Source organism: Melanostigma gelatinosum, assembly GCF_949748355.1.
Source record: "Melanostigma gelatinosum genome assembly, chromosome: 11".
In the NCBI taxonomy this organism is placed as follows: Eukaryota; Metazoa; Chordata; class Actinopteri; order Perciformes; family Zoarcidae; genus Melanostigma; species Melanostigma gelatinosum.
In genome coordinates, this window is record NC_136644.1 from 5,423,456 (window position 1) to 5,449,710 (window position 26,255).

General features: G+C 40.8%; 2 protein-coding genes and 1 long non-coding RNA gene across 6 annotated transcripts in view; all 3 read left to right on the forward strand.

Moving 5' to 3' along the window:
- Positions 1 to 2,305, forward strand: part of LOC306785022 (mitochondrial glycine transporter B-like) — a 41,463-nt gene extending 39,158 nt beyond the window's left edge. For all 3 annotated transcript variants that reach the window (XM_079279247.1, XM_079279248.1, XM_079279249.1), the window contains 2 exons: positions 119 to 282; positions 413 to 2,305. In XM_079279247.1, coding sequence (XP_079135373.1) covers positions 119 to 282; positions 413 to 535 — 287 coding nt within the window. In that variant the 3' untranslated portion in view covers positions 536 to 2,305. The remainder of the gene's footprint in view (positions 1 to 118; positions 283 to 412) is intronic.
- Positions 2,306 to 11,494: 9,189 nt separating this feature from the next.
- LOC306784002 lies at positions 11,495 to 14,096 on the forward strand. Its single transcript, XR_013772339.1, has 5 exons — positions 11,495 to 11,547; positions 12,225 to 12,425; positions 12,922 to 13,007; positions 13,540 to 13,632; positions 13,959 to 14,096. It is a non-coding gene; the product is annotated as an uncharacterized lncRNA (long non-coding RNA).
- A 986-nt stretch (positions 14,097 to 15,082) lies between these two features.
- Positions 15,083 to 24,816, forward strand: ift56 (intraflagellar transport 56). Of its 2 annotated transcripts, XM_079279387.1 has the most exons (18): positions 15,083 to 15,312; positions 15,391 to 15,525; positions 16,450 to 16,542; positions 16,735 to 16,849; positions 17,569 to 17,618; positions 17,962 to 18,107; positions 19,475 to 19,646; positions 20,122 to 20,196; positions 20,307 to 20,409; positions 20,817 to 20,872; positions 21,459 to 21,512; positions 21,619 to 21,682; positions 21,768 to 21,856; positions 22,124 to 22,207; positions 22,319 to 22,388; positions 23,003 to 23,109; positions 24,138 to 24,271; positions 24,536 to 24,816. In XM_079279387.1, the coding sequence occupies exons 1-18, from the start codon at positions 15,310 to 15,312 to the stop codon at positions 24,648 to 24,650; spliced, it is 1,665 nt and encodes a 554-aa protein (XP_079135513.1). In that variant the 5' UTR covers positions 15,083 to 15,309; the 3' UTR covers positions 24,651 to 24,816. The 2 variants fall into 2 exon arrangements, with proteins under 2 accessions (XP_079135513.1, XP_079135514.1); XM_079279388.1 differs by lacking the exons at positions 22,319 to 22,388; positions 24,138 to 24,271; positions 24,536 to 24,816 and having other exon boundaries at positions 23,003 to 23,095.
- The last annotated feature ends 1,439 nt before the right edge of the window (positions 24,817 to 26,255 follow it).

Consider the following 26,255-nt stretch of genomic DNA (forward strand, 5'->3'; position numbering starts at 1 on the left):
TATTTGCATTTAATTTGGATAGAAAGTTGACCGGCGTTTGATTCATTTTAGAACAACAACTTGTCCAGAGCGCCGCTCTTTCTTGAAACATGCTTCTCTAGTTTCTCTCATCCCTCAGAGGTGACGTCGTCGCCCTATGCCCCGCTGGTGAACTTCGGATGTGGGATGGCGGCAGGCGTCATGGCGTCGCTGGCCACACAGCCAGCAGACGTGGTGAAGACCCACATTCAAATCAGCCCGTCCCACTGGAGCACGACGGACGCTATCCGCTACATCTACACGGTGTGTGTGTGCTCATTTAATCACAGCTGTCCGTTTTCATCGCATCGCACATTGTTGTTGGCAAGAAGGGTGCAGCTTGGCGACTACATAAGTATCGTACTGATCTTTCCTGGTCTGTCCTCTCCCTCAGGAGCACGGCATGGCCGGGTTTTTTCGTGGGGCTGTCCCCAGGTCTCTGCGTCGCACCCTGATGGCGGCTATGGCTTGGACTGTCTACGAACAGCTGATGGCCCGAATGGGCCTCAAATCCTGAAGAGCGTCATTGGCGAGTCACAATGAAACAGGATGAAATATGAGGGATAATGATATACATTATGTTCTCACTGAAAGCCCCACGAAGGAAGAAACGGGATCACAGGAGCTCGTAGAGACAGTGAACCAGCACGACCAAGTTTTTGAGAATTACAACCAGGTGGATCAATGTGAGAGAGTAGGGTGCGTGCGTGCGTGCGCGCAAGTGTTATTTAAATGTTTGTGAAAATGTGCCTGTCTGTACGTTTCAGATTGTGATGTTGCACCTGAAACTCTTAATGTCAATCTTGGGCTGAAGTGGCACTCCCTGCTGTGAAGTGACCTTATTCCTCCCCTCAGAAGTCACATAAACAGGACACTGATTTGCATTTGAAAAACTGAAGTCAGTGAAGCCTCTTCACATTTCCCGACAGAGTTTTGCTTTGGAAATTTATTTCCATTTGACTTTGAGAGACAAGTGGTGGAATCAAGTCCTGTTTGAAGTCACGATGTCCTGCCTGCCATTTGACTTTAAACAACATAGCATGGCATCGTAATCTGTGACCCATCAGATTCTGTGATGTAAGGATCAATTTTAGATAAAAAAGCCTGATTGGTTGAAATAACGTTGACAGATGAGCTGTAAGGACCCTGCAGACTGACCTACGACTAGCCACCAGTTTAGCACCGCAGAGAGAAGAGCTCTGGGTTCTGCCATATTTTCTAAACTTGCATAAGATTGAGCAATGTTTCTTGAAAGTCACGACAACACCTTTTGTTGCCATACCGCTCACAACTATGCTACTTAAGTTTGTACGCCGCTGTGATGCATTTTGTGGCTCAGCATAGTGAACCCGGATGTGAGTTTTAAAGAAGTAATGATAGTGCGTCACATCTGGGCTTAAGAAAAGTAGCAGACAAAAATTCTGACTTGTGATTTGTATGAGTTGTGTACTTGAAATACTTTTTTTTTGGATAAAAACAGCAACATTTGCACTTTGCACTTTTCCCGACACATTAAGTTAATATTTGAATGACAGGTTGAAATTGCAAACTTGACTTCAGATTTAGTTTAGGAGTCAGTCACTTCCTGTGAGCATATTTCCAGAACATTGGGAGTGAAGCATTGCTTAATCATTGTGCTACTGTGTTTATAAAAGTTATTCAGAACTGCTGGAGAGGTGTGATAGATATATAGACAGATAGATACTTTATTAATCCCGCAAGGGGAAGTTTGTTTGCTACAGCAGCATGATGATACAGCTGATGCAGGTGTGGGCGTTGTCCGGCGTCTTCTTGGCTTTGTAAATATTGGACTCGATACAGAATTATTGGTTGAAACAAATGAAGGCCCAATTTTTATGTTCATTGTACAGTCTCCCTTCGCTATAAGTATTTATTGTTGTTGCTATGAAAAAGAGGTGATATATCGAAAATGATTATTATATTTCCATAGTGTTTTTGGAAATAATGCCAAATGGAAGATCTCGTTCGTGGAGATTGAAAGACTTCATTGTCTGAACAAAATGGATCATTACACACTCACATTTGAAGATTTTTGGAAGTCTCGATAAGATGACAGGTCACTAAGAGAATTTAAATGACGAGTAGGTTTCAGGGTCAGCTGTGTATCTACATGTGCCGTAATTCACACATGGAAGTTTTGCCTCGTTGATTTATCTTCATCATAACCCCACCACCCCTGTAGTCTTCGTTGATCCTCTGTTGTGACTGTTTTGTTATTGTAGATATTTGTTCCGTGCATGTGTTTGCTCAGACAGACGTCGTGCCTGGCTGGTTTTTAATGTCAATAAACTTTCCTCTTTTTAAAAAATACTTTTGAATTTTTTTTATTGTGTTTTTGTCATTCCAGATAGCAACTGTTACATCAACCATACCGACCACATTTTAATAGACATTTTCACAACTGTTTAACATTTGACGAAATATTTAAATGTTGTTAAAAAAAGCTTGTCATTGACAGGTTTGTGGCACTTATCAAACCTGTGCCATTTAGTTTCTAAATGTACTTGAAAGACAGAAGCAAGATAACTTAGCTAAAATCAAACACTAACTTGTCCTTGTCATAATAGTACAAATGGCAATAATAGTAGGACATATTTGTACAAAGCAGAAATTATAAAGACATCTTAAAGTATATCGTAAAACGTTATAAATCACATGTTACCTCCAGTGAGACGTTTAAAACTTGCAACATGAATGACATTTAATAGCAGATGAAGTTGAGTTCGTCCTGGCAGTCCCAGTTCTCCCACAGCCCCTCTTTGGTTAAAGCTCCACAGCGGTTCAGTATTGGACACTGGTGGTCCTGAACCCCTCCCTTGGGCCAGGCCTCATACTCCAGAGGGTCACCGTTCACCCACAGCCAGCGGTCCGCCAGGAAACGCAGGCCGATCCACACCCGCTCAGTGATGCGACTGGAGTTGATCTCCCTCAGGGCCAGAAGATGCTCAGCCTCAGAGGCCAGACTTGTGAGTGCAGTGTGTTTCTCTCTGCAGTACGACATCGCCTGCTCCCAGGTCTTCTCATAGTCCACCACAATCAGGTTGAAGCAGAAAAAGGGCCGTTGAAAATAATAAGGGCTGTTGTGCCATCCATCCCAATTACAGCCTTGCCAACAAACAGAAGCAGCCCATTGATGCAAATAGTTGTCTGGTTCGTTGTCATCCCACGGGACGTTTGATGCGGTTCCTCCTCCTGACCACTTCCACTGTGTTCCTTCTCTGGAGAGACCGATCCAGAACGACCCTCTAATGTTCCCGATTGCTGCATTTTTCAGTCCCTCTTCAACCCATGGTGTAGAGATGGGGGACAGATCCGTGTAATGAAATCTGCAGTACGTTTGAGCATTCGGCCATGTGTAGTTAAGTTGCACATATTTATGCTTCCCATACTGCGCAGACACACTCGCAATAAAGAGCATTTTCAAAACCACGATCTGCATGGTGGTGAAGTTTTCAGGTAATAGCAGAGATGAGTGCGAAGCCTGTGTTTCAGGTTTATGTTGCCTCTCCAAATAAGTCGGTGAATGTCCCCGCCTGTGACTAAACGTCATTGTTTGCATACGTAAATTATACAAAATTCAATCTTGATACCCGGGATGTTCTGGTAGCAGACCATATGTTTGAACACCCCTCTCTCCCCATGTTTCCTGTCCGTCTCGACTAAATGAAATACCCCAGAAAAAGGGTTTACAATGTGACACAATTGCCCAGTTTGATATGCACGGAAAATGCAGTTTTCTTTCTGAAGAGGGCCACTCCACAGAGAGGCCGTGCAATGGCATTATTTAGCCATGCTTGACTGCCAGAAGTAAAATAAACCAGGACACTGATTTGCAATTGAAAAACTGAAGCGAGTGAAGCCTCTTCACATTTCCCGACAGAGTTTTGCTTCGGAAATTTATTTCCATTTGACTTCGAGAGACAAGTGGTGGAATCAAGTCCTGTTTGAAGTGAACCAGCACGACCAAGTTTTTGAGAATTACAACCAGGTGGATCAATGTGAGAGAGTAGGGTGCGTGCGTGCGTGCGCGCAAGTGTTATTTAAATGTTTGTGAAAATGTGCCTGTCTGTACGTTTCAGATTGTGATGTTGCACCTGACACTCTTAATGTCAATCTTGGGCTGAAGTGGCACTCCCTGCTGTGAAGTGACCTTATTCCTCCCCTCAGAAGTCAAATAAACCAGGACACTGATTTGCATTTGAAAAACTGAAGCGAGTGAAGCCTCTTCACATTTCCCGACAGAGTTTTGCTTCGGAAATTTATTTCCATTTGACTTTGAGAGACAAGTGGTGGAATCAAGTCCTGTTTGAAGTCACGATGTCCTGCCTGCCATTTGACTTTAAACAACATAGCATGGCATCGTAATCTGTGACCCATCAGATTCTGTGATGTAAGGATCAATTTTAGATAAAAAAGCCTGATGGGTTGAAATAACGTTGACAGATGAGCTGTAAGGACCCTGCAGACTGACCTACGACTAGCCACCAGTTTAGCACCGCAGAGAGAAGAGCTCTGGCTTCTGCCATATTTTCTAAACTTGCATAAGATTGAGCAATGTTTCTTGAAAGTCACGACAACACCTTTTGTTGCCATACCGCTCACAACTATGCTACTTACGTTTGTACGCCGCTGTGATGCATGTTGTGGCTCAGCATAGTGAACCCGGATGTGAGTTTTAAAGAAGTAATGATAGTCCGTCACATCTGGGCTTAAGAAAAGTAGCAGACAAAAATTCTGACTTGTGATTTGTATGAGTTGTGTACTTGAAATACTTTTTTTTGGATAAAAACAGCAACATTTGCACTTTGCACTTTTCCCGACACATTAAGTTAATATTTGAATGACAGGTTGAAATTGCAAACTTGACTTCAGATTTAGTTTAGGAGTCAGTCACTTCCTGTGAGCATATTTCCAGAACATTGGGAGTGAAGCATTGCTTAATCATTGTGCTACTGTGTTTATAAAAGTTATTCAGAACTGCTGGAGAGGTGTGATAGATATATAGACAGATAGATACTTTATTAATCCCGCAAGGGGAAGTTTGTTTGCTACAGCAGCATGATGATACAGCTGATGCAGGTGTGGGCGTTGTCCGGCGTCTTCTTGGCTTTGTAAATATTGGACTCGATACAGAATTATTGGTTGAAACAAACGAAGGCCCAATTTTTATGTTCATTGTACAGTCTCCCTTCGCTATAAGTATTTATTGTTGTTGCTATGAAAAAGAGGTGATATATCGAAAATGATTATTATATTTCCATAGTGTTTTTGGAAATAATGCCAAATGGAAGATCTCGTTCGTGGAGATTGAAAGACTTCATTGTCTGAACAAAATGGATCATTACACACTCACATTTGAAGATTTTTGGAAGTCTCGATAAGATGACCGGTCACTAAGAGAATTTAAATGACGAGTAGGTTTCAGTGTCAGCTGTGTATCTACATGTGCCGTAATTCACACATGGAAGTTTTGCCTCGTTGATTTATCTTCATCATAACCCCACCACCCCTGTAGTCTTCGTTGATCCTCTGTTGTGACTGTTTTGTTATTGTAGATATTTGTTCCGTGCATGTGTTTGCTCAGACAGACGTCGTGCCTGGCTGGTTTTTAATGTCAATAAACTTTCCTCTTTTAAAAAAATACTTTTGAATTTTTTTTATTGTGTTTTTGTCATTCCAGATAGCAACTGTTACATCAACCATACCGACCACATTTTAATAGACATTTTCACAACTGTTTAACATTTGACAAAATATTTAAATGTTGTTAAAAAAAGCTTGTCATTGACAGGTTTGTGGCACTTATCAAACCTGTGCCATTTAGTTTCTAAATGTACTTGAAAGACAGAAGCAAGATAACTTAGCTAAAATCAAACACTAACTTGTCCTTGTCATAATAGTACAAATGGCAATAATAGTAGGACATATTTGTACAAAGCAGAAATTATAAAGACATCTTAAAGTATATCGTAAAACGTTATAAATCACATGTTACCTCCAGTGAGATGTTTAAAACTTGCAACATGAATGACATTTAATAGCAGATGAAGTTGAGTTCGTCCTGGCAGTCCCAGTTCTCCCACAGCCCCTCTTTGGTTAAAGCTCCACAGCGGTTCAGTATTGGACACTGGTGGTCCTGAACCCCTCCCTTGGGCCAGGCCTCATACTCCAGAGGGTCACCGTTCACCCACAGCCAGCGGTCCGCCAGGAAACGCAGGCCGATCCACACCCGCTCAGTGATGCGACTGGAGTTGATCTCCCTCAGGGCCAGAAGATGCTCAGCCTCAGAGGCCAGACTTGTGAGTGCAGTGTGTTTCTCTCTGCAGTACGACATCGCCTGCTCCCAGGTCTTCTCATACTCCACCACAATCAGGTTGAAGCAGAAAAAGGGCCGTTGAAAATAATAAGGGCTGTTGTGCCATCCATCCCAATTACAGCCTTGCCAACAAACAGAAGCAACCCATTGATGCAAATAGTTGTCTGGTTCGTTGTCATCCCACGGGACGTTTGATGCGGTTCCTCCTCCTGACCACTTCCACTGTGTTCCTTCTCTGGAGAGACCGATCCAGAACGACCCTCTAATGTTCCCGATTGCTGCATTTTTCAGTCCCTCTTCAACCCATGGTGTAGAGATGGGGGACAGATCCGTGTAATGAAATCTGCAGTACGTTTGAGCATTCGGCCATGTGTAGTTAAGTTGCACATATTTATGCTTCCCATACTGCGCAGACACACTCGCAATAAAGAGCATTTTCAAAACCACGATCTGCATGGTGGTGAAGTTTTCAGGTAATAGCAGAGATGAGTGCGAAGCCTGTGTTTCAGGTTTATGTTGCCTCTCCAAATAAGTCGGTGAATGTCCCCGCCTGTGACCAAACGTCATTGTTTGCATACGTAAATTATACAAAATTCAATCTTGATACCCGGGATGTTCTGGTAGCAGACCATATGTTTGAACACCCCTCTCTCCCCATGTTTCCTGTCCGTCTCGACTAAATGAAATACCCCAGAAAAAGGGTTTACAATGTGACACAATTGCCCAGTTTGATATGCACGGAAAATGCAGTTTTCTTTCTGAAGAGGGCCACTCCACAGGATAATCGGCAGAGGCCGTGCAATGGCATTATTTAGCCATGCTTGACTGCCAGAAGTAAAATAAACCAGGACACTGATTTGCAATTGAAAAACTGAAGCGAGTGAAGCCTCTTCACATTTCCCGACAGAGTTTTGCTTCGGAAATTTATTTCCATTTGACTTTGAGAGAGAGACAAGTGGTGGAATCAAGTCCTGTTTGAAGTCACGATGTCCTGCCTGCCATTTGACTTTAAACAACATAGCATGGCATCGTAATCTGTGACCCATCAGATTCTGTGATGTAAGGATCAATTTTAGATAAAAAAGCCTGATTGGTTGAAATAACGTTGACAGATGAGCTGTAAGGACCCTGCAGACTGACCTACGACTAGCCACCAGTTTAGCACCGCAGAGAGAAGAGCTCTGGGTTCTGCCATATTTTCTAAACTTGCATAAGATTTAGCAATGTTTCTTGAAAGTCACGACAACACCTTTTGTTGCCATACCGCTCACAACTATGCTAAGTTTGTACGCCGCTGTGATGCATGTTGTGGCTCAGCATAGTGAACCCGGATGTGAGTTTTAAAGAAGTAATGATAGTCCGTCACATCTGGGCTTAAGAAAAGTAGCAGACAAAAATTCTGACTTGTGATTTGTATGAGTTGTGTACTTGAAATACTTTTTTTTGGATAAAAACAGCAACATTTGCACTTTGCACTTTTCCCGACACATTAAGTTAATATTTGAATGACAGGTTGAAATTGCAAACTTGACTTCAGATTTAGTTTAGGAGTCAGTCACTTCCTGTGAGCATATTTCCAGAACATTGGGAGTGAAGCATTGCTTAATCATTGTGCTACTGTGTTTATAAAAGTTATTCAGAACTGCTGGAGAGGTGTGATAGATATATAGACAGATAGATACTTTATTAATCCCGCAAGGGGAAGTTTGTTTGCTACAGCGGCATTATGATACAGCTGATGCAGGTGTGGGCGTTGTCCGGCGTCTTCTTGGCTTTGTAAATATTGGACTCGATACAGAATTATTGGTTGAAACAAACGAAGGCCCAATTTTTATGTTCATTGTACAGTCTCCCTTCGCTATAAGTATTTATTGTTGTTGCTATGAAAAAGAGGTGATATATCGAAAATGATTATTATATTTCCATAGTGTTTTTGGAAATAATGCCAAATGGAAGATCTCGTTCGTGGAGATTGAAAGACTTCATTGTCTGAACAAAATGGATCATTACACACTCACATTTGAAGATTTTTGGAAGTCTCGATAAGATGACCGGTCACTAAGAGAATTTAAATGACGAGTAGGTTTCAGTGTCAGCTGTGTATCTACATGTGCCGTAATTCACACATGGAAGTTTTGCCTCGTTGATTTATCTTCATCATAACCCCACCACCCCTGTAGTCTTCGTTGATCCTCTGTTGTGACTGTTTTGTTATTGTAGATATTTGTTCCGTGCATGTGTTTGCTCAGACAGACGTCGTGCCTGGCTGGTTTTTAATGTCAATAAACTTTCCTCTTTTAAAAAAATACTTTTGAATTTTTTTTATTGTGTTTTTGTCATTCCAGATAGCAACTGTTACATCAACCATACCGACCACATTTTAATAGACATTTTCACAACTGTTTAACATTTGACGAAATATTTAAATGTTGTTAAAAAAAGCTTGTCATTGACAGGTTTGTGGCACTTATCAAACCTGTGCCATTTAGTTTCTAAATGTACTTGAAAGACAGAAGCAAGATAACTTAGCTAAAATCAAACACTAACTTGTCCTTGTCATAGTAGTACAAATGGCAATAATAGTAGGACATATTTGTACAAAGCAGAAATTATAAAGACATCTTAAAGTATATCGTAAAACGTTATAAATCACATGTTACCTCCAGTGAGATGTTTAAAACTTGCAACATGAATGACATTTAATAGCAGATGAAGTTGAGTTCGTCCTGGCAGTCCCAGTTCTCCCACAGCCCCTCTTTGGTTAAAGCTCCACAGCGGTTCAGTATTGGACACTGGTGGTCCTGAACCCCTCCCTTGGGCCAGGCCTCATACTCCAGAGGGTCACCGTTCACCCACAGCCAGCGGTCCGCCAGGAAACGCAGGCCGATCCACACCCGCTCAGTGATGCGACTGGAGTTGATCTCCCTCAGGGCCAGAAGATGCTCAGCCTCAGAGGCCAGACTTGTGAGTGCAGTGTGTTTCTCTCTGCAGTACGACATCGCCTGCTCCCAGGTCTTCTCATACTCCACCACAATCAGGTTGAAGCAGAAAAAGGGCCGTTGAAAATAATAAGGGATGTTGTGCCATCCATCCCAATTACAGCCTTGCCAACAAACAGAAGCAGCCCATTTATACAAATGGTTGTCTGGTTCGTTGTCATCCCACGGGACGTTTGATGCGGTTCCTCCTCCTGACCACTTCCACTGTGTTCCTTCTTTGGAGAGACCGATCCAGAACGACCCTCTAATGTTCCCGATTGCTGCATTTTTCAGTCCCTCTTCAACCCATGGTGTAGAGATGGGGGACAGATCCGTGTAATTATATCTGCAGTACTTTTGAGCATTCGGCCATGTGTAGTTAAGTTGCACATATTTATGCTTCCCATACTGCGCAGACACACTCGCAATAAAGAGCATTTTCAAAACCACGATCTGCATGGTGGTGAAGTTTTCAGGTAATAGCAGAGATGAGTGCGAAGCCTGTGTTTCAGGTTTATGTTGCCTCTCCAAATAAGTCGGTGAATGTCCCCGCCTGTGACTAAACGTCATTGTTTGCATACGTAAATTATACAAATTCAATCTTGATACCCGGGATGTTCTGGTAGCAGACCATATGTTTGAACACCCCTCTCTCCCCATGTTTCCTGTCCGTCTCGACTAAATGAAATACCCCAGAAAAAGGGTTTACAATGTGACACAATTGCCCAGTTTGATATGCACGGAAAATGCAGTTTTCTTTCTGAAGAGGGCCACTCCACAGAGAGGCCGTGCAATGGCATTATTTAGCCATGCTTGACTGCCAGAAGTAAAATAAACCAGGAAACTGATTTGCAATTGAAAAACTGAAGCGAGTGAAGCCTCTTCACATTTCCCGACAGAGTTTTGCTTCGGAAATTTATTTCCATTTGACTTTGAGAGACAAGTGGTGGAATCAAGTCCTGTTTGAAGTCACGATGTCCTGCCTGCCATTTGACTTTAAACAACATAGCATGGCATCGTAATCTGTGACCCATCAAATTCTGTGATGTAAGGATACATTTTAGATAAAAAAAAGCCTGATTGGTTGAAATAACGTTGACAGATGAGCTGTAAGGACCCTGCAGACTGACCTACGACTAGCCACCAGTTTCTGCTATCACAGATACAGCATGTCACAGTTTGAAGTGAAGTTTCTGATGTTACACGTGACACACTCTTGTCAATCTTGGGCTGAAGTGACACTCCCTGCTGTGAAGTGAACTTATTCCTCCTCTCACTGTTTATGTTTGGACACCCTGAGGTCTGGCTGCCACTAAAAAGAAAGAGGCTCTGTGACTGTGCTGTGACAAGGTATTTTAAAATGCTGTAGAGACAGCTGGCTGGTACATCTGCTGAGGTAACCAAAAACCAAAGCATCGCAGAGAGAAGAGCTCTGGCTTCTGCCATATTTTCTAAACTTGCATAAGATTGAGCAATGTTTCTTGAAAATCACGACAACACCGTTTGTTGCCATACCGCTCATTATTCTAATTATATCTGCAGTACTTTTCAGCATCCTGCCATGTGTTGTAAAGTTGCACATATTTATGCTTCCCATACTGCGCAGACACACTCGCAATAAAGAGCATTTTCAAAACCACGATCTGCATGGTGGTGAAGTTTTCAGGTAATAACAGAGATGGTTGTGTCAAAATGTAGGTATGATCTCATCAAGTGGATGATTAGACCTTTTAATTAAACTTTTAGTCTACTCACTTTGAATTCGTGTGCTTATTTTGACAGAGACAATTTCACCAGCCTTTTGGGCGCATTAGTAGCTATACTGTCTATTACAACATTATATATATATATATATGTATGTATGTATGTATGTATGTATGTATGTATGTATGTATGTATGTATGTATGTATGTATGTATGTATGTATGTATGTATAATCGTTCATATATTGTTATATTGTGCTTTATCTGAGAGCCCTCTGGTCACTACAGGGCATGGATGTATTATAAGAACAGTTTTTCTTTCTTCAGACGCTCAGGCTTTCTGATGGTCTACTCTACTGGTACCTGGCAGGCATTACTGAGGGCATGAATTAACACGGGATCATGCGGAAGTAGATCTCACTATAAATAAGACGGCACTTCCGTTCTCCGTCCCTTTGGACTGCGACATCGTGATCGCCATACGTTGATCTCCATACGGCGTGTTCACGTGGTGAGAAATACATCGGTTACTGCACCGTTTCTTTATTACATTCACTTACATCCTAGTAATGCCGTCACTATGCTACAGCTATGATGTAACGTTCACGGACACAATATAACAATATGAAGTTGCTGTAGTCTAACTTCGGTCATGCTCTGCGAGTGTGCCTGTACACGGACACAGTCATTAACATAGGTCTATGCACCGTACTGAAATTAAAGAATTACAACATGTTTGCTGGTCAAAATATGTATTTTAGTAAATCTCTTTCGTTTGGCATTTGTTTAAATTAAAAAATGGTCGTAAGTTCTTGGTAGACACCTATATTTACGTTTTTAAATAATGGCGCTTAATATTCCATTAAAAAAGTGACATAAATAAAATCTTAGCTTTCTATGTCTCCATATAGAATACATGTTAACTTATTGGAAGATTTGCGCAACACATATGGTGAATATGTCGGTCTTTTTGATAAGACCCTGTTCACTATTCTGTGCTGCCATTTCTGCCACGTGTCTATTATAGTAAGAGTGACTGAAGTTTATTTATTCAACCAAAGGCCCTGGAGTGTCTGCGCTATAGTTCACCATTGATCACATTAGGATCTTGCCATCAAGACTGTTTGTAGTCTTTTTGTTGCAAAGTGTCATGTTTTTTTATTTAATTTTTGCCTTCTCCTCTTCCAGCTCTCCCACTAAACTCTGTGGTACACAATGTCTGGTTGGGCTGCAGCTGGAGGACATGCTGAGGGTCCTTGCAGCTGGAACCCACCAGCAAGGACCCAACCTGGACTTCAAGATGTGTCCACTAGAGGAAGAATGACATGAGTCTTTTCTTCACTAAGTCCTGCAGACATGGAAAGCAAAATCCAAAAGTCAGTTTGTGTTGTAAGTACAGTTTTTAGAATTCATAGTCTTGTGGATTTGGGGGAAGTTTGAATCCATCGGTCTTTCTGACTGTCCAGACAAAAATCAATTTGTTGGCAGTAATGTAATTAATTTTATTACACAAAATCAGGGCTATGTTGTGGAAATCACACTTGTTTATGAAGTAATTGACGGACTAATGCATTAGGTGTGGTGGTAATGTGTGAAAACTGGCTTGTGTCCCTGTGTGGGCTCACTGTTAAAAGTTAAACTTGATGTTAAACAGATATTTCATTCTTTTAATTGTCTTATGTCCTGCTGCACTTGGACACTGTTCAATGTATCAGAAAAGGTTTGACTTTTGGGCACTTTGAATTACCTTGTTGTTGAAATGTGCTGTACAAATAAACTTGCCTTGCCTTTGGGACAGTCAAATCACAGGGCCTTGGTCGAACTGGATTTATGCAGACATTTGTGTGGCAAGTAATTTACCTTCCTCGTGTCGTTCCCTCGCCAGGTTTGTACAATAACGTGATGACGACCCGGTGACAGGCAGGGCCATTGTTGCCGACGAGAATCCTGGGATCTCCTCCAGGAATACAGGTCTGTTTATGGAAAAAGCTACGTTAAGTTGTATATTTTTAAAGTAGTTATACATGAAACATCCCATCAGTTTGGTCTTGAAGAGATGTTCTGTTAAAGCAAGACCATGTCACTTTCAAATAAGAAAATAGATAACACATTATTTATCTTTTAACTTAATTGCACTAAACATGCAGCACACCATTAAAGCCTGGCACTGATCTTGTCTGTGTTTAGGTGTCGGAAGTGTGCCAGAGTGATATGGCCGGGTTTTCGCTAACACCATTAGGACTGGTGTCCCATGACTGGAGTTTGATAGTGACCTGAGCCACATGTTAACATTATATACTGAAGTGCTTCTTTTTTCCGTCTCATACTAGACTAACTGGGTACTTGTTGCCATCAGCAAATGGCAGCATGTTTTCACTTGGGTCCGGTTCAGCTCCTGTTTGCTTTTTTACTGTCCCATGACTGCTTATTTGACATTGTGACGGAAAGTAAAAATGTTTTGTGGAAGAAGAAAAATAAAACACCAACTTGTCTGTGTGACTAGGGTCACCACTCTGTGGAGGATGAGGGGCGCCATCTCCAGGTAGCTCCCCAGAGAAATCATGCCGGCTCTCTACTTCTACGGAAACCAGAGGAGGTAAGCGGTGCAAAACTACATGGCAATACAGATGTTTGACACTCCCATTAAAGGCTGCTGTATAGTTTTTGATCAAGGAGTGAGATTTATAGACAATAAAGCTATTTTGTCAGGCAGAGAATCAAACCCAATAGTTCCTGCCTTAGAATGAGAATGAAGAGTTGTTGGTAGCTGAAAAGGCCGTTTGAGTTGTAAGAACCTACAATCTTGTATACTAAATTATATCTGGTTGATTTTTGGAAGCTGTCGGAGGATAAACGTTAAAACATTTAAACAGAAAGCATATTAATGAAATGTTTCTCACGGTTTCCTTTTGTTCTCTACAGTGTACTGGAGCCCAGAATGCGCCTGAAGGCTGGTCTGCAGCTCCCACTGCTCAGACTGTGAGGGTGCTATTGCTCAGACTGGTCTTATCAAAACACAAGAGAAATTCACTGAGCTGAGAAATCAATAAAGTTGGCTGGTTATTCATAAAACTGTCTCGTGTCATTCGTCTGCATAAAGTATGCACATATGAATCATGTGAAATGTTTATATTTATAGGTATACATGCATAGCAATACTACAGCATTAATGGTGTGCTAAATCTGTCCTCATCACTGGAAAACAAGAATAGAATAGAAATGTACTTTATTCATCCCCAACGGGAAGTTTGTCGAATAGAAATAAAAACAAATACGGTGCAAACTGATGCTGTACAAATATAATAAAACTACACCAGAATGTCTAATTTAAAATCATCTGACACATGATCTATGTTGAGTAAGTATTGCAATTGCTGCACGTGTTGTGCAGATTGAGATTCATCCTTGTATTGAGCAGCTAATTAGGACAGAACTTTTTCTTGAGTGATGTGAGGTAAACTGTAATTAACACATTTGAGTATATTACAGCTAATCAACAGTATATGAATTACCAGTATCTCTGTGCGTACTTCCGACTATGTACCTCTAAACCTAGTCAATCCTTTGCTTAGAAGGCTAGTGCCTTATCCATTAGGCAGCTGTGACCACCAATACATAGTTTTATTGGTGTACTTTATGGCTGTGCCATGCAAGAAAACATACATTTGCATATACAGTATATTGCCGCATCCATTTCTCTCCGTTCCGTTGCTAAGCAACAAAGAGCAAACTACTGAATCAAGTGGAACACAGGAGTTGAGCTGTTTCCTGTTTAGTCCCGATGTCTGTTTGACTTCACAATAAATGTCATTCGAGAGATTTATTCTAAAATGGCTGCAGTGTGTCGGATATTTTCCTTCAAATGCCATCTCCAACCCGGGGTTGTGTCCGCTCAGAGGTTTTCAGAGGACCATGATACGGTCTTCAACCTGGTTAGGTGTTCAACTGTGTCACTACATTGCCGGGTCTTTTGCTTGCTCCTTTAATTTGAAAATATGAGAGCGGAAGAATAAGATCACCCATAACGTTAATTCTCCTGGAGATAGTGGAAAAAGGTGCGTAACTGTTATTGTATCACTGCCGTGTTAGCAGTAAGATACTTTTGTTTACGTTAGTTTTAATATAATATGACGTTAAGGTTGGGTAGCTAGAAGCCTAACGATAGGTAACGTTAGCAAGCGTAACGGCTAACGTTAACAAGTTGTGTTAGGTTAGTGATAAACAAGTCCTAGCTGCAGTTGAGTAGCTACGTCTTCAAGAGAGACTTGTCGACATGGTGAGTTCATGTTTCTACATATTTCTGAACCAACTTAAACTTCTGAGACAGCTTGAGAAATTCAAACTTTTTGTGCAGATCCTCTCTCGCGTGAAGCCAGCCGTAGGGGGAGAGACACCGGTGAGCAGTGAGAAAAAGAAGAAAAACAAGACTCCGCCGTTGGAGGAATACCTGCAACAGAGAGACTACCTGGGGGCGTTTACACTGTTAGAGGTAGTTCCACATCGGTTAATAACACAATCATTGGATGCAAAGGCTCTTGAGTGAATTGTAAAGGGCCGCTCTTCACTAGAGGGGACAGGGCTAACATGCATTCACAGATCACAAGTACCTGACGCAGTATCAGCGGTGTGTGGGCTTTACTGCAGCTGACCAACACATGAACAATTGGTAGAGTTGGAAAAATACTCATCCAAAAAAAGGGGGAATAAAATGTCACATGATTATTATTATTGTTACAAGTAATTAATCATACAGGACTGGGAATTCAACAGAACTGCACTAAGTTCAATACCAATGTAGTAAATGTTAAATAACCTTTAACCAGTCTATCATCTGTTTTTCGTGTCACTTTAAAGTCAAGGTGGTAGGGATAAGGTAAAGGCAGGAGCCGGAGACAGATAAGCTCTATTACAATTATTAACACACATTATTTTGTGCATGTGTTATTGAAAGCATGTGCACATATTAAGTACTTAATAAAGGAGACCAAATGAATGCACTTAGGCTGAGTTAGGCTGTATCATTCTTTTTGGCGACTAATAAAATCTCCTACAACCCACCTGCGGGTCCCTACCTTGATTTCTTTTTTAAAATGACGTGCTTAGACCATCACTTTTCAAAATGAAGGAATGAAGCTGCAATTTCCCATCATAAAAAATATAAAAATGTGGTGATTCAGTTAAGAGATTCTGTGAGATGGAACTACTGGCTTAACTTGCCCCTTTAGCTGAATAAATAATTGCTGCTCTTTCATAAAGGGGTTAACAATTTTCAACTGCACTGCCTCCTGCAGATTATCTGTGACATGCCCTGGAATTGAAGTTTCATAAATAGAGTCACTCCCACATCTATGCTTTAGACAGCACTGCACTACTGAGTGCTGCAGCTGCTGATTTGTTGCTGTGTCATCTCCAGTTTCAGAGAAGTATTGGCGAGAAAGAGGAGCATGCGGACCTCTGGATCGGCTACTGCGCCTTTCACTTAGGTGATTACAAGAGAGCTATGGAGGTATTTGATTTTGTTTATGTGTCTGTCTGAATGAGTGCGGGTAGTTTGGCACACAGAATTATGCATGAGGTACCCTACATGCAGTGGTTAAATAACTAATTATTGTGAATGCTTGTTGGACAAATGCATAAGAAGACTGTTTTCTACAGAGTTTGATCACACGTGTAATATTTCATTATCATGTTGTGACAGGAGTACAAGTCTCTGACCATGAAGCCTGAATGCCTTGCTGAGGTGTGGGTGTTTCTGGCCTGTGCACTGTTTTTCCTGGGGCTCTATGAAGAGGCAGAGGAGGCTGCATCTAAGGGTGAGCTGTTCCATTTGTGAAGTCCTCCTTTGCACTGTATTCTAACCACTGCATTCAACCCTCTTGCTCACCGGTACACCGGGGCATTGTTAAGCATTTAATTGTCTCGAGCTCATCAACTTATCATCGAAATGTGAACAACATATGGTTGTCATATCCACTATGTCAACCAACCAGTCGACAAAAGATATGGTGAAGCATATTTTTGCTATTGAATTGGACCATATTGGTGGAAAGATGCTGTGGCTTCTAAATATCTATAGTTGTTGGTTTGTTCATTCATGTGATTTCAGTGAAGTATCAGTTTGGCATATTGTGTCATTTTGGATTTGTTTTCTGTAGCTCACCAAAAAACAATACAATGGCACCAATTATGAAAAGTCCATCATTTGTTTGCAAAGTGGTGTCCGCATACTTTTAGCCACATAGTGTGTGTTTGGACAACCTTCAATTGAAACAGTAATTGTGCACCAGGTTTTATTCAAGAAGTCTAATAATTACTTGCAGTCTTTTATCGTAAACCTTTTTTGCAGCTTGAGGAACACAAATAAGTAAATTTAGCAGATTTTGCTAACTGGGGTAGTTGGTACACTTTTAGTTCACATGAATTCACTCCTCAGTTATTTTCTGCAGTTATGGTTATGATGTTAATGAATTGTGCCTCTTATTTTCGTGTGGTTTGCTGTCTAACTACATTTGATGTCTCTTGCTCTCTGTAGCGCCAATGTCCCCCCTCCAAAACCGACTACTCTTCCACTTGGCTCATAAGGTTGGAAAACTGCCATATTATTTGACGATGTTTTTAATTTTCCTCTCTGCCTTCACTTGATCACGAATCAATCAATGCTGAGTGACCCTGCACTGTCAATACAGGTTTATGTCTAAGATATGAGAGAAACATACACGTCTGTATTCATGTCATACAATAAGGACTGTCACAATATCAGACTTTCAATACTGATCTTACAGTTAATTTCATCTTGTGAGGAAAACTTTGTGGCCCATCCAGTGTTTCTGTCATAGATTTTCTGTACATTCATCTCAACACAGACCCGATAAAATCATTTGATGTGTTCGTTTATTGTCTGTTTCCTCCGCATATTGTGTCTTAGTTCAACGATGAGAAGCAGCTGATGGGTTTCCACCAGAACCTGGAGGATGTGACGGAGGACCAGCTGAGCCTGGCATCCATCCACTACATGCGCTCCCACTACCAGGAGGCCATCGACATCTATAAACGTCTTCTACTGCAGAACAGGTGTGTGCTCTCCCCCTGTCGTTTCCTCTCACGAATTAGTTTCACAGTCCTGCTGCACTTGGGTGCATGTGCCATCCCAGCGCCACCTTGACAGGTGCGAGTTGTTCATTTGAGCATCACGCCTTGTGGAACCATAGAGATAATTCAAGTGTCGGTACAGCTGGCCTGAAGAGCTAGCTTCCTCTTACACTGTCTCTGAAGTAGCGCGGGTGAGAAAATGGAAGACTTTGAGTGTGCCACTTCTCAGGGATCTATTCATGGCATCTGTAGGCCAAGGTGCATCTGTTGGAATGCAAATGAGCCTTACTGCTACTACTTCTTCCAAATGCTAACAGAAAAATGCAAAAATATCAAAATAGCGCCATGAAAAAAATGAAAAATGTGCTGTCATTTGCATTGTACAATCCATTCCTTTTCAAAACCTGTTTGGCGTTCAGGTTTTCCCTTGTTTGTGTCCATTTTTTTCCCGTGACAACTTCTTCTCTCTGTCTTTTTTAACATACGAAATTTGAACAAAAATTTATTCTGAAGTGATGTTGATTTATACAAATATTTGTTGTAATCTACAATAATAAGATCTGTCGTTTGCTGAAATGCTATGTTGAGTATGAAAGAAAACTGGTATATTGCTACAGATTCTACAGACTGTACCACAGCTAGGTTTCAAGTGAACTCTGGCCCTCTTTGGCCCACATGGGAAATCAGGTACACACTCTTAAATGAAGACAATTATTATAAATGATGGATCACTGCTCGAGATACAAACACCAGCGCAGAGGAGGAGCACTTGTTGAGAGCAGTCCGGACTGTACTGCAGACTCCCATTAGATACAAACCTCACACTGAACACGGATCACATTTGAGTCCATGCCGTCAAATGTCTGTCATGAATTGGAATGAAATCTTTATTTTCTCATCTGATTGAAGTAACAGTTCAATTAAATCGACATTCTGTTACAGCCCGGCTCAAAGGCTGCAACATAAATGGGAGAGCAGACTGGTGTAAAGTATTAAATAAGAACATTTATTTAAAGGATAACATCAACTAAACAAACATGGAGGGTCAGTAATCAAGAGAGCATCCATGTTTAGGTGTTGATCTTTTATACCTGGAACAACACCAGGCTCAGGTGTGGCTCATCAGCTGATGATCAACATCCCGTAAACGGGACACAGACCCCCGAGAGGAAAGGAGGGGTTGTCACAATGCAGACTAGAATGTCAAGCAACATGAGATAATAGTGAGGGATTAACTTCATGACATGGGTAACAATTGCTAAACACTATATTGTTACTGTAAAAAAATCTGAAATATTTTGTGTCCAACTAAAGCCAGTTTCACACCCACGTTGCATCTTGTCTTTCAGAGATTTCCTCGCTCTGAAGGTCTACGTGGCTCTGTGTTACTACAAGCTGGACTACTATGATGTGTCCCAGGAGGTGTTGGCTGTGTACCTGCAGAGCATGCCGGACTCCACTATCGCCCTCAACCTGAAGGCCTGCAACCACTTCAGACTCTACAACGGCAAGGCAGCTGAGGTACTCGGGGTGTAATTGCCACATATCTTGCCTGATAGTTTTGTTGGTCTTCATATGATGTGTTTACACATTTTCACACACACATTTTTAAGTTTTGTGTGAGCGAGGTCTGTCGCTATCTGTGTAAGAATAGATCGTCTCAAAAAAGCTAATTTCTTTCCAAAAAAATTAAATAAATATTTACTGACTGCATTTTTATTTTTGTGGTTTTATCACCGTGCATATGTTCAAAATCCAACAAATAATACAATGGCAAATATTTAAAATGTAAGCGACAGCACTGTACTGTAAATTTTAGACAGAACTAATTCAAGATATTTTAAGTATTTGTGCATTTTTTCTTTTTATATTTAATTTATTCGTTAACCATGCATGTGTCATCATTGCTGCGTCAGTGACTGCTTGTCCTTGTCATTTCTTTGGGGGGAGTAAGTGGTGGTAGGTTTGACTTATGTGTGCTCTCGCTCCCTCTTAGGCTGAGTTAAAGAACCTAATCGACATCTCCTCCTGCTCCTTTGAGTTCGCTAAGGAGCTTATCCGACACAACCTGGTAAGCTCTTCACCAGCTCCAACTGTGAGCGTGTAGGCGGTGTGTGCGCGTACACTAGGGACCGACATGCTACTGTTCCACACACTGAATCTCTCCCGCGTGTGCTGCAGGTGGTGTTTCGTGGTGGGGAGGGGGCGTTGCAGGTGCTGCCTCCTCTGATCGATGTGATCCCCGAGGCCAGACTCAACCTGGTCATCTACTATCTCAGACAAGGTGTTTAGCCATGGCATTGCAGTTTTCTGGAACAAGCAAAACAAGGACAATACTTCTACTGAAATGTATCAAATGTCCTACATCAGAATGGTGAACAAACGAAGATACAATATCTTTCACCTATACTGATCAAGGATAAGTTATGATTACACAAGAGCACTAGTCACACTACTCTCATCAGTTTTAAGTGATCTAAAAATAATACAATGGTACCACACTCTTTTATGTAATGCTTTGCTTTATTTAATATTATATAGTGTTCAAGAAAAGGTAGGGGATTATTAAATCCTTCAGATTTATCATGCGGCATGTTAAGTAAATGCATCATCCCTCTGTGATGCTTACTTGTTTTAAGTGTAAAACCTACCCTCGCTCATTGATTCCCATGCTCCATTGTTTACTTCCAGATGATGTCCAGGAAGCCTACAACCTCATTCAAGATTTGGTGCCCTCAACCCCTCAGGTGATGATTCAAAGGGACGTTGGGTTTTTAATGTGGTGTTACACTTCTTTTTTCCAAGCACAATGTAACTATTTGGTCTCAATGAGAGACTCCAGATCTGCTCAATTTCACTCTTAACATGAAGAATACAACAGTAGCTTCATTTAGCCTCAACCATAGCTAATACTGAGTGTTTTGCTTTCAAGGGTTTTTATAAGTTACGCTGAAAACCAGAATCAAGCCAGATTAGATGAAGCTCATAAATATCTTAATGACAACATTAAATATATATTTATATTTCCTGAGGAGCCTTTTTCTTTTATGTGACCGATGTTTTATCTTCAATGTCGCCTGGATCTGAAAGCCTGTGAAACTGATGGAGTGTATTGCATCTCTTTTTTACTTGTTGAAGTGGATTTTGATGGGATCTGGTGCAGCAATGAAAAAATAGATCAAAGGATTGATAAACTCCTTGTTTAATAACTTGTATATTATCCACCAGTGAATTATCGCTTTTAAAGTGTCAAGATAATCGGTGTTGCCTTTCTACCTTTTTACATTCTTTAAATCATACAAAGATATTTTACTTGATCATTTATTTTCCCAGGAGTATATTTTGAAAGGAGTGGTAAATGCGTCGCTGGGACAAGAAATTGGATCAGTGAGTATTTCTGTGAAATAAATAGTCACACACACACACACACAAACAAATGTTCTTAGAGTTAGTCCGAGAGATAAACGTTTGTTGTTGTGCTTTTCTCTTTCAGAGGGATCACCTGAAAACTGCTCAGCAGTTCTTTCAGTCGGTTGGCGGCTCGGCCAGCGAATGTGGTACATTGAAGAGAAATTTGATCAATATGAGCTTTTAAAGCACCACTGTGAGGATGTGTGTGTGTAACAGATTTCTCACTTTCAGACACTATTCCTGGCAGACAATGCATGGCCTCCTGCTTCTTCCTCTTGAGAAAGTTTGAAGATGTTCTCATATATCTGAACTCAGTCAAGGTTAGTGTTGCTCAGTACAAGGCACACATTAAATGGTGTATTCCAGTGAAGAATCGCACAGATTACTTCACAGTGGTATCAGTATGTAAGTAGGAGAGTTTAAAAACACTCCCACACACTGGGTGACAAGTGTCACTTCAGATGACAAGTGGTTCTTTGCAGATCCAGCACATCTGTGTGTGTGTGTGCGCTTTTGTATCCACTTTTTGTTGGACATGTGAACACTTCACCTTTTTCTGTCGGCATTATTGTGCTTTTTATTTGCAGGGTTACTTCTATAGTGATGACACGTTCAACTTCAACTATGCTCAGGCTAAAGCAGCCCTTGGCCACTACGAAGAAGCAAAAGAGGTACCGGTACTTTGCTTCGTCACACATCTACACAACTGCTATCTACAGACTTTGATCAATTCTGATGAGTTGCTGACTATTGCTTTGGACTCATTTTAATATTTCTTTCAGGTTTTTCTGCTGATTCAGAATGAAAAGATCAAGAATGACTATGTTTACCTCAGCTGGCTGGCACGGTGCTGTATGTATAGTAGCCGTACTGGTGATAGTATATTTCATTACAAAGATATTTCTGCAAGGCAAATTCATTCCTGTAGCACAATTCATACACATGTCTGTCAACTTAACATACATTTAAAATTGGAGTAGACATTTTACATACTTTATATCATAACTGGAGCAACATCATCCAGTCCCCAAGTGTTCGCCGATAGGCTTGCTGCATTTAGCGCCAGCTGCACGTAAGCAAGAGGCTTTTTGTAGGTAGTCTTGAACCAAGTTACAGTCACAGTCTACACCCGATGACATGAAAGCATGAAGACTGCTCTCACAGATCTGAAGTTGGAGAAAGCAAGACTGAGGAAGCCTGTGTAGTTGTTCACCGAGGCTGAGTCAAACATCACTGCCAGATTTCTAGCCGTAGGTTTTTAATAAAGAACGTAGGTTCACTCTTGCACCTCAGCGGCTCAAAGAAAAAGATATCTCCATTTAAAGATATTTCTCCCCTTCTTGGCTTAATCCACATTAATAACACCTGCCCACAGGCGTTTCACATTTTACAAATCTGAATCTATAAAAGTTGCTGACACTGCCTGCGACTGATGGATGATTGAACACTCATCTTGTTCTTGTCAGACATAAAGACCCAGAGAGGTCGGCTTGCCTGGGAGCTTTATCTGAAGATGGGCACTTCCTCTGATTCCTTCAGTCTGCTGCAGCTCATTGCCAACGACTGCTACAAGGTGACTCCATCCTCCGTTATCTGCCTCTCGGGGTGACCACTTAAAAGTTAATTCATAAATTCATTGTAAATTTGTGTAAATTAATGAATTATTGCTGGAACAGTTAGTCAATTTATGCTCCCAATTTTGATAATCAATTGTATCTTTCATATTTCATTGTAATATTTCAAGCGAAAATGCCAAACGCTCTCCAGTTCCAGCTCCAGTTTTTGTATTATTGTGTATTGAATATCTTTCAGCTTTGGACTCTTGGTCAGACAAAAGAAGTAATTTGAAGAACATTAGGTTCTGGGAAATTGTGACTTTTTTCTTATTTTAACAGACGGATAAATATTTTTAGTTCTTTAGTTGCAGCCCTAGTATGAATGTTTAGTTGCCGGTTTCCTTTGAATTTAAGTATAGTGCTGCAACTAATGATTATCTCTATTATTGGTTAATTTGCTGATTATTTCCATCACAATTCCCCAGAGCCCAGGGTGTTGTTTTGTCCTACCAACCGTCTGAAACCAAAGGGTATTCACTTCCTAGTGATATTAAATTGAGAAAAGCATAATCTATTTTTTAAGGAGCTGGCAGCATAATTATTTTAGCTTGAGAAGAAGTGACTCAAAACAATCGATACATTTACAAAATAGTTGCCGGTTAGTTTTCTGTCAATGGACTAATAGTTTTAGAACTCGTCGATGTAAATTGTAAATGTAATCTTGATCTCCAAATGTCACCTTAAATGGAGGTAAATTCATTTTCTACCTGCCTGTTTTTTTCGCTCTGCTCTATTGACTTTCATCAGCACATTTTAGCTGAGCTGTCCTTATGTTATTAGAGGTGCCGTCCACCAAAACGTCCTCAGTTTTCCCACCATATTTTTGAAATGCAACCAAAAGCGTAAGCAGGTGTCACAAACGTGTTTTGTCCTGGATGAACTTCATCTGATACTAAATGTTATTCTGGTAAATAGGTACAACTTGTGCCTGGAAAATCATTTGTTTTTGCATACTAGTGCTGATGACCACAGCTTGTTGTTTCAGATGGGTCAGTTCTACTATGCAGCTAAAGCGTTCGATGCGCTGGAGAAACTGGACCCAGGATCCGACTACTGGGAGGGCAAGAGAGGGGCTTGTGTCGGCATCTTCCAGCTCGTACTGGCAAACAAGGAGTCTTGGTATGTTTGTCTCTTTTTCTTCTGCAATAATTTTATTACTACATATTTAACCTTTTTTTCTAGTTGTTTTTGTTGTTGTTGCAAAACATTACGTGAAAGAGATCTCTGTCATTACCCAGTGAAAGTGAATAACATCTGGACTGACATATTAAATGTTTCTGGTCTGTTTGAGTGGATGGGTGTGATGTCTAAGTAACAGAAATATGAGAGATGGCGCATTCTTGATCGGATCTCGTTTCCTCACATTTAATGTTTGTGTTTTAGGGAGACACTTAAAGAGGTGTTGTCTCTGCTACGAAATTCAGGAAACCCCCAAGTTGAATACATCATCCGAGTTCTGAAGAAGTGGGCGAAGGACCACAAAGTTCTCCTCTCATGAAAGCTTTGGGTACTGAACTCCAGCTCACTACATCAAGAGTAGCTACATTCTGCAGATGTCAGCAGTCATAGTGCATTTGGTTATTTCACTTGAATAAATCTATGCCCCATGAAAAACTATGGAACTATTATCTCTGCCACTCTGTTGTGAAAATATGTACGTTTTGAATTGCAATTCTTTATATATTTGTATTAAAATGTGACTGTCGTAAATGGGTTTTGCGGTTTTGTCAGTGATTGATTTGTATGAAATCAGAAACAAGATATGAGCAAATACTGCAGAGAAAGGGGGAAAAAAAGAAACGAGCGCATGAAAAAAATTAATTGTTAGGATTATCAAGAGCTAAAAAAGATTTTGATGTTGAATAAACTAACAAAAGTATAATTTAATGAGTAACTCTCTGGGAAAAACATTTTGATTTATTTCCTTTGTGACATGTATTTGGCAATGGCATCAAAGTTGCAGTTTTCTTTGCATGAAATGTACCTTTTCCTGTTAGTATAACATGATTTAAAGAGTTCTCGATTGATTATGTATTACCCTTCCATTAAGGGTTTTGTGAGAGACCGTTTAAAACAAGAATACAATAAAAGCAGCTGAGGCAGAGAAGTCCTAAATTGTAGTCTGCAGTTTAAATTAAGATTCAAAAACACTGGATCCTACAGTTCCCATCATGCAACTCAAAAGCATATTTCAACTAACCTTACCTTTTTGTTTGAATGACATTGCCTTTCAAATCATTTTACATCAAAATAGTTCTCAAGGCCAACCCGAGCCTAATGACACCATCAGGGTTATTTTCCTCCAGAGCCATAGAAGACATTTTGCAACTATTGGGTTGATTGAGTCCACATTAAGGTGGTTTAATTTGTAAATGCATATTTTTCTCTCTGTTTAAGAGAGAGCATCTGCGTGGTAAATTGTTTGTGTATATATATATATATATATATACACACACACACACACACACACAATCTGTGAAGTGATCTTTCAATTGCAAATTTTGCAATTCAACAGGACTGGCTAAATTGCACAGGGGGCGGTATGTGGGGGGTTAATAGTGGCCCAAAACTAAATCTGGCCCTGAGGCTTTCTAACAGGTTAACCCAGACGTGGTTTCTACCAAAGACGTACATAAAATACAAGCATCAATGTCAGATTTAAATGGTTTCACAGTTTATGGTAATAAAAAGGGCAGGTCCCTTCCTGAATATCAACAGGTGGAGTAGTGCCTCCTCTTAAATCAGCTGTGTTGTGCGGTTTAACTGAGACAGCCAACCACCTGGCTTAATTTCTTCCGTTCAGGATTTGATGTTTGAGTGTGTGCTGGTGCCATTGTAGAAAAATGCACAATTCAGCATTTCCCCGAATAGACAGAAAGAAAAGCTACCACTGAAAGCCGTCAATTGTTAAATTGAGATCAGTTAATCGATATTTGAATACACGCAGCATGTGGTGTGCATTTTCCACAGCCTGTCCATCACCCAGACACTTTATAAAGGTCATGATAGTACTAACAGTGTTGTTATTGTCGCCAGTTGTGACAGAGGCGGGCTTAGGATCGGGGCACGCGGTGATTGGACGTGACGCGATGCTTCCGTTCTG

What these genes read in the sequence shown, in the direction of transcription:
- ift56 (XM_079279387.1), top strand. An exon ending in GGGCGTTTACACTGTTAGAG is followed by an intron (nt 15,526 to 16,449) that starts GTAGTTCCACAT and finishes TGTCATCTCCAG; the next exon opens with TTTCAGAGAAGTATTGGCGA. An exon ending in CAGCTGGCTGGCACGGTGCT is followed by an intron (nt 22,389 to 23,002) that starts GTATGTATAGTA and finishes TGTTCTTGTCAG; the next exon opens with ACATAAAGACCCAGAGAGGT.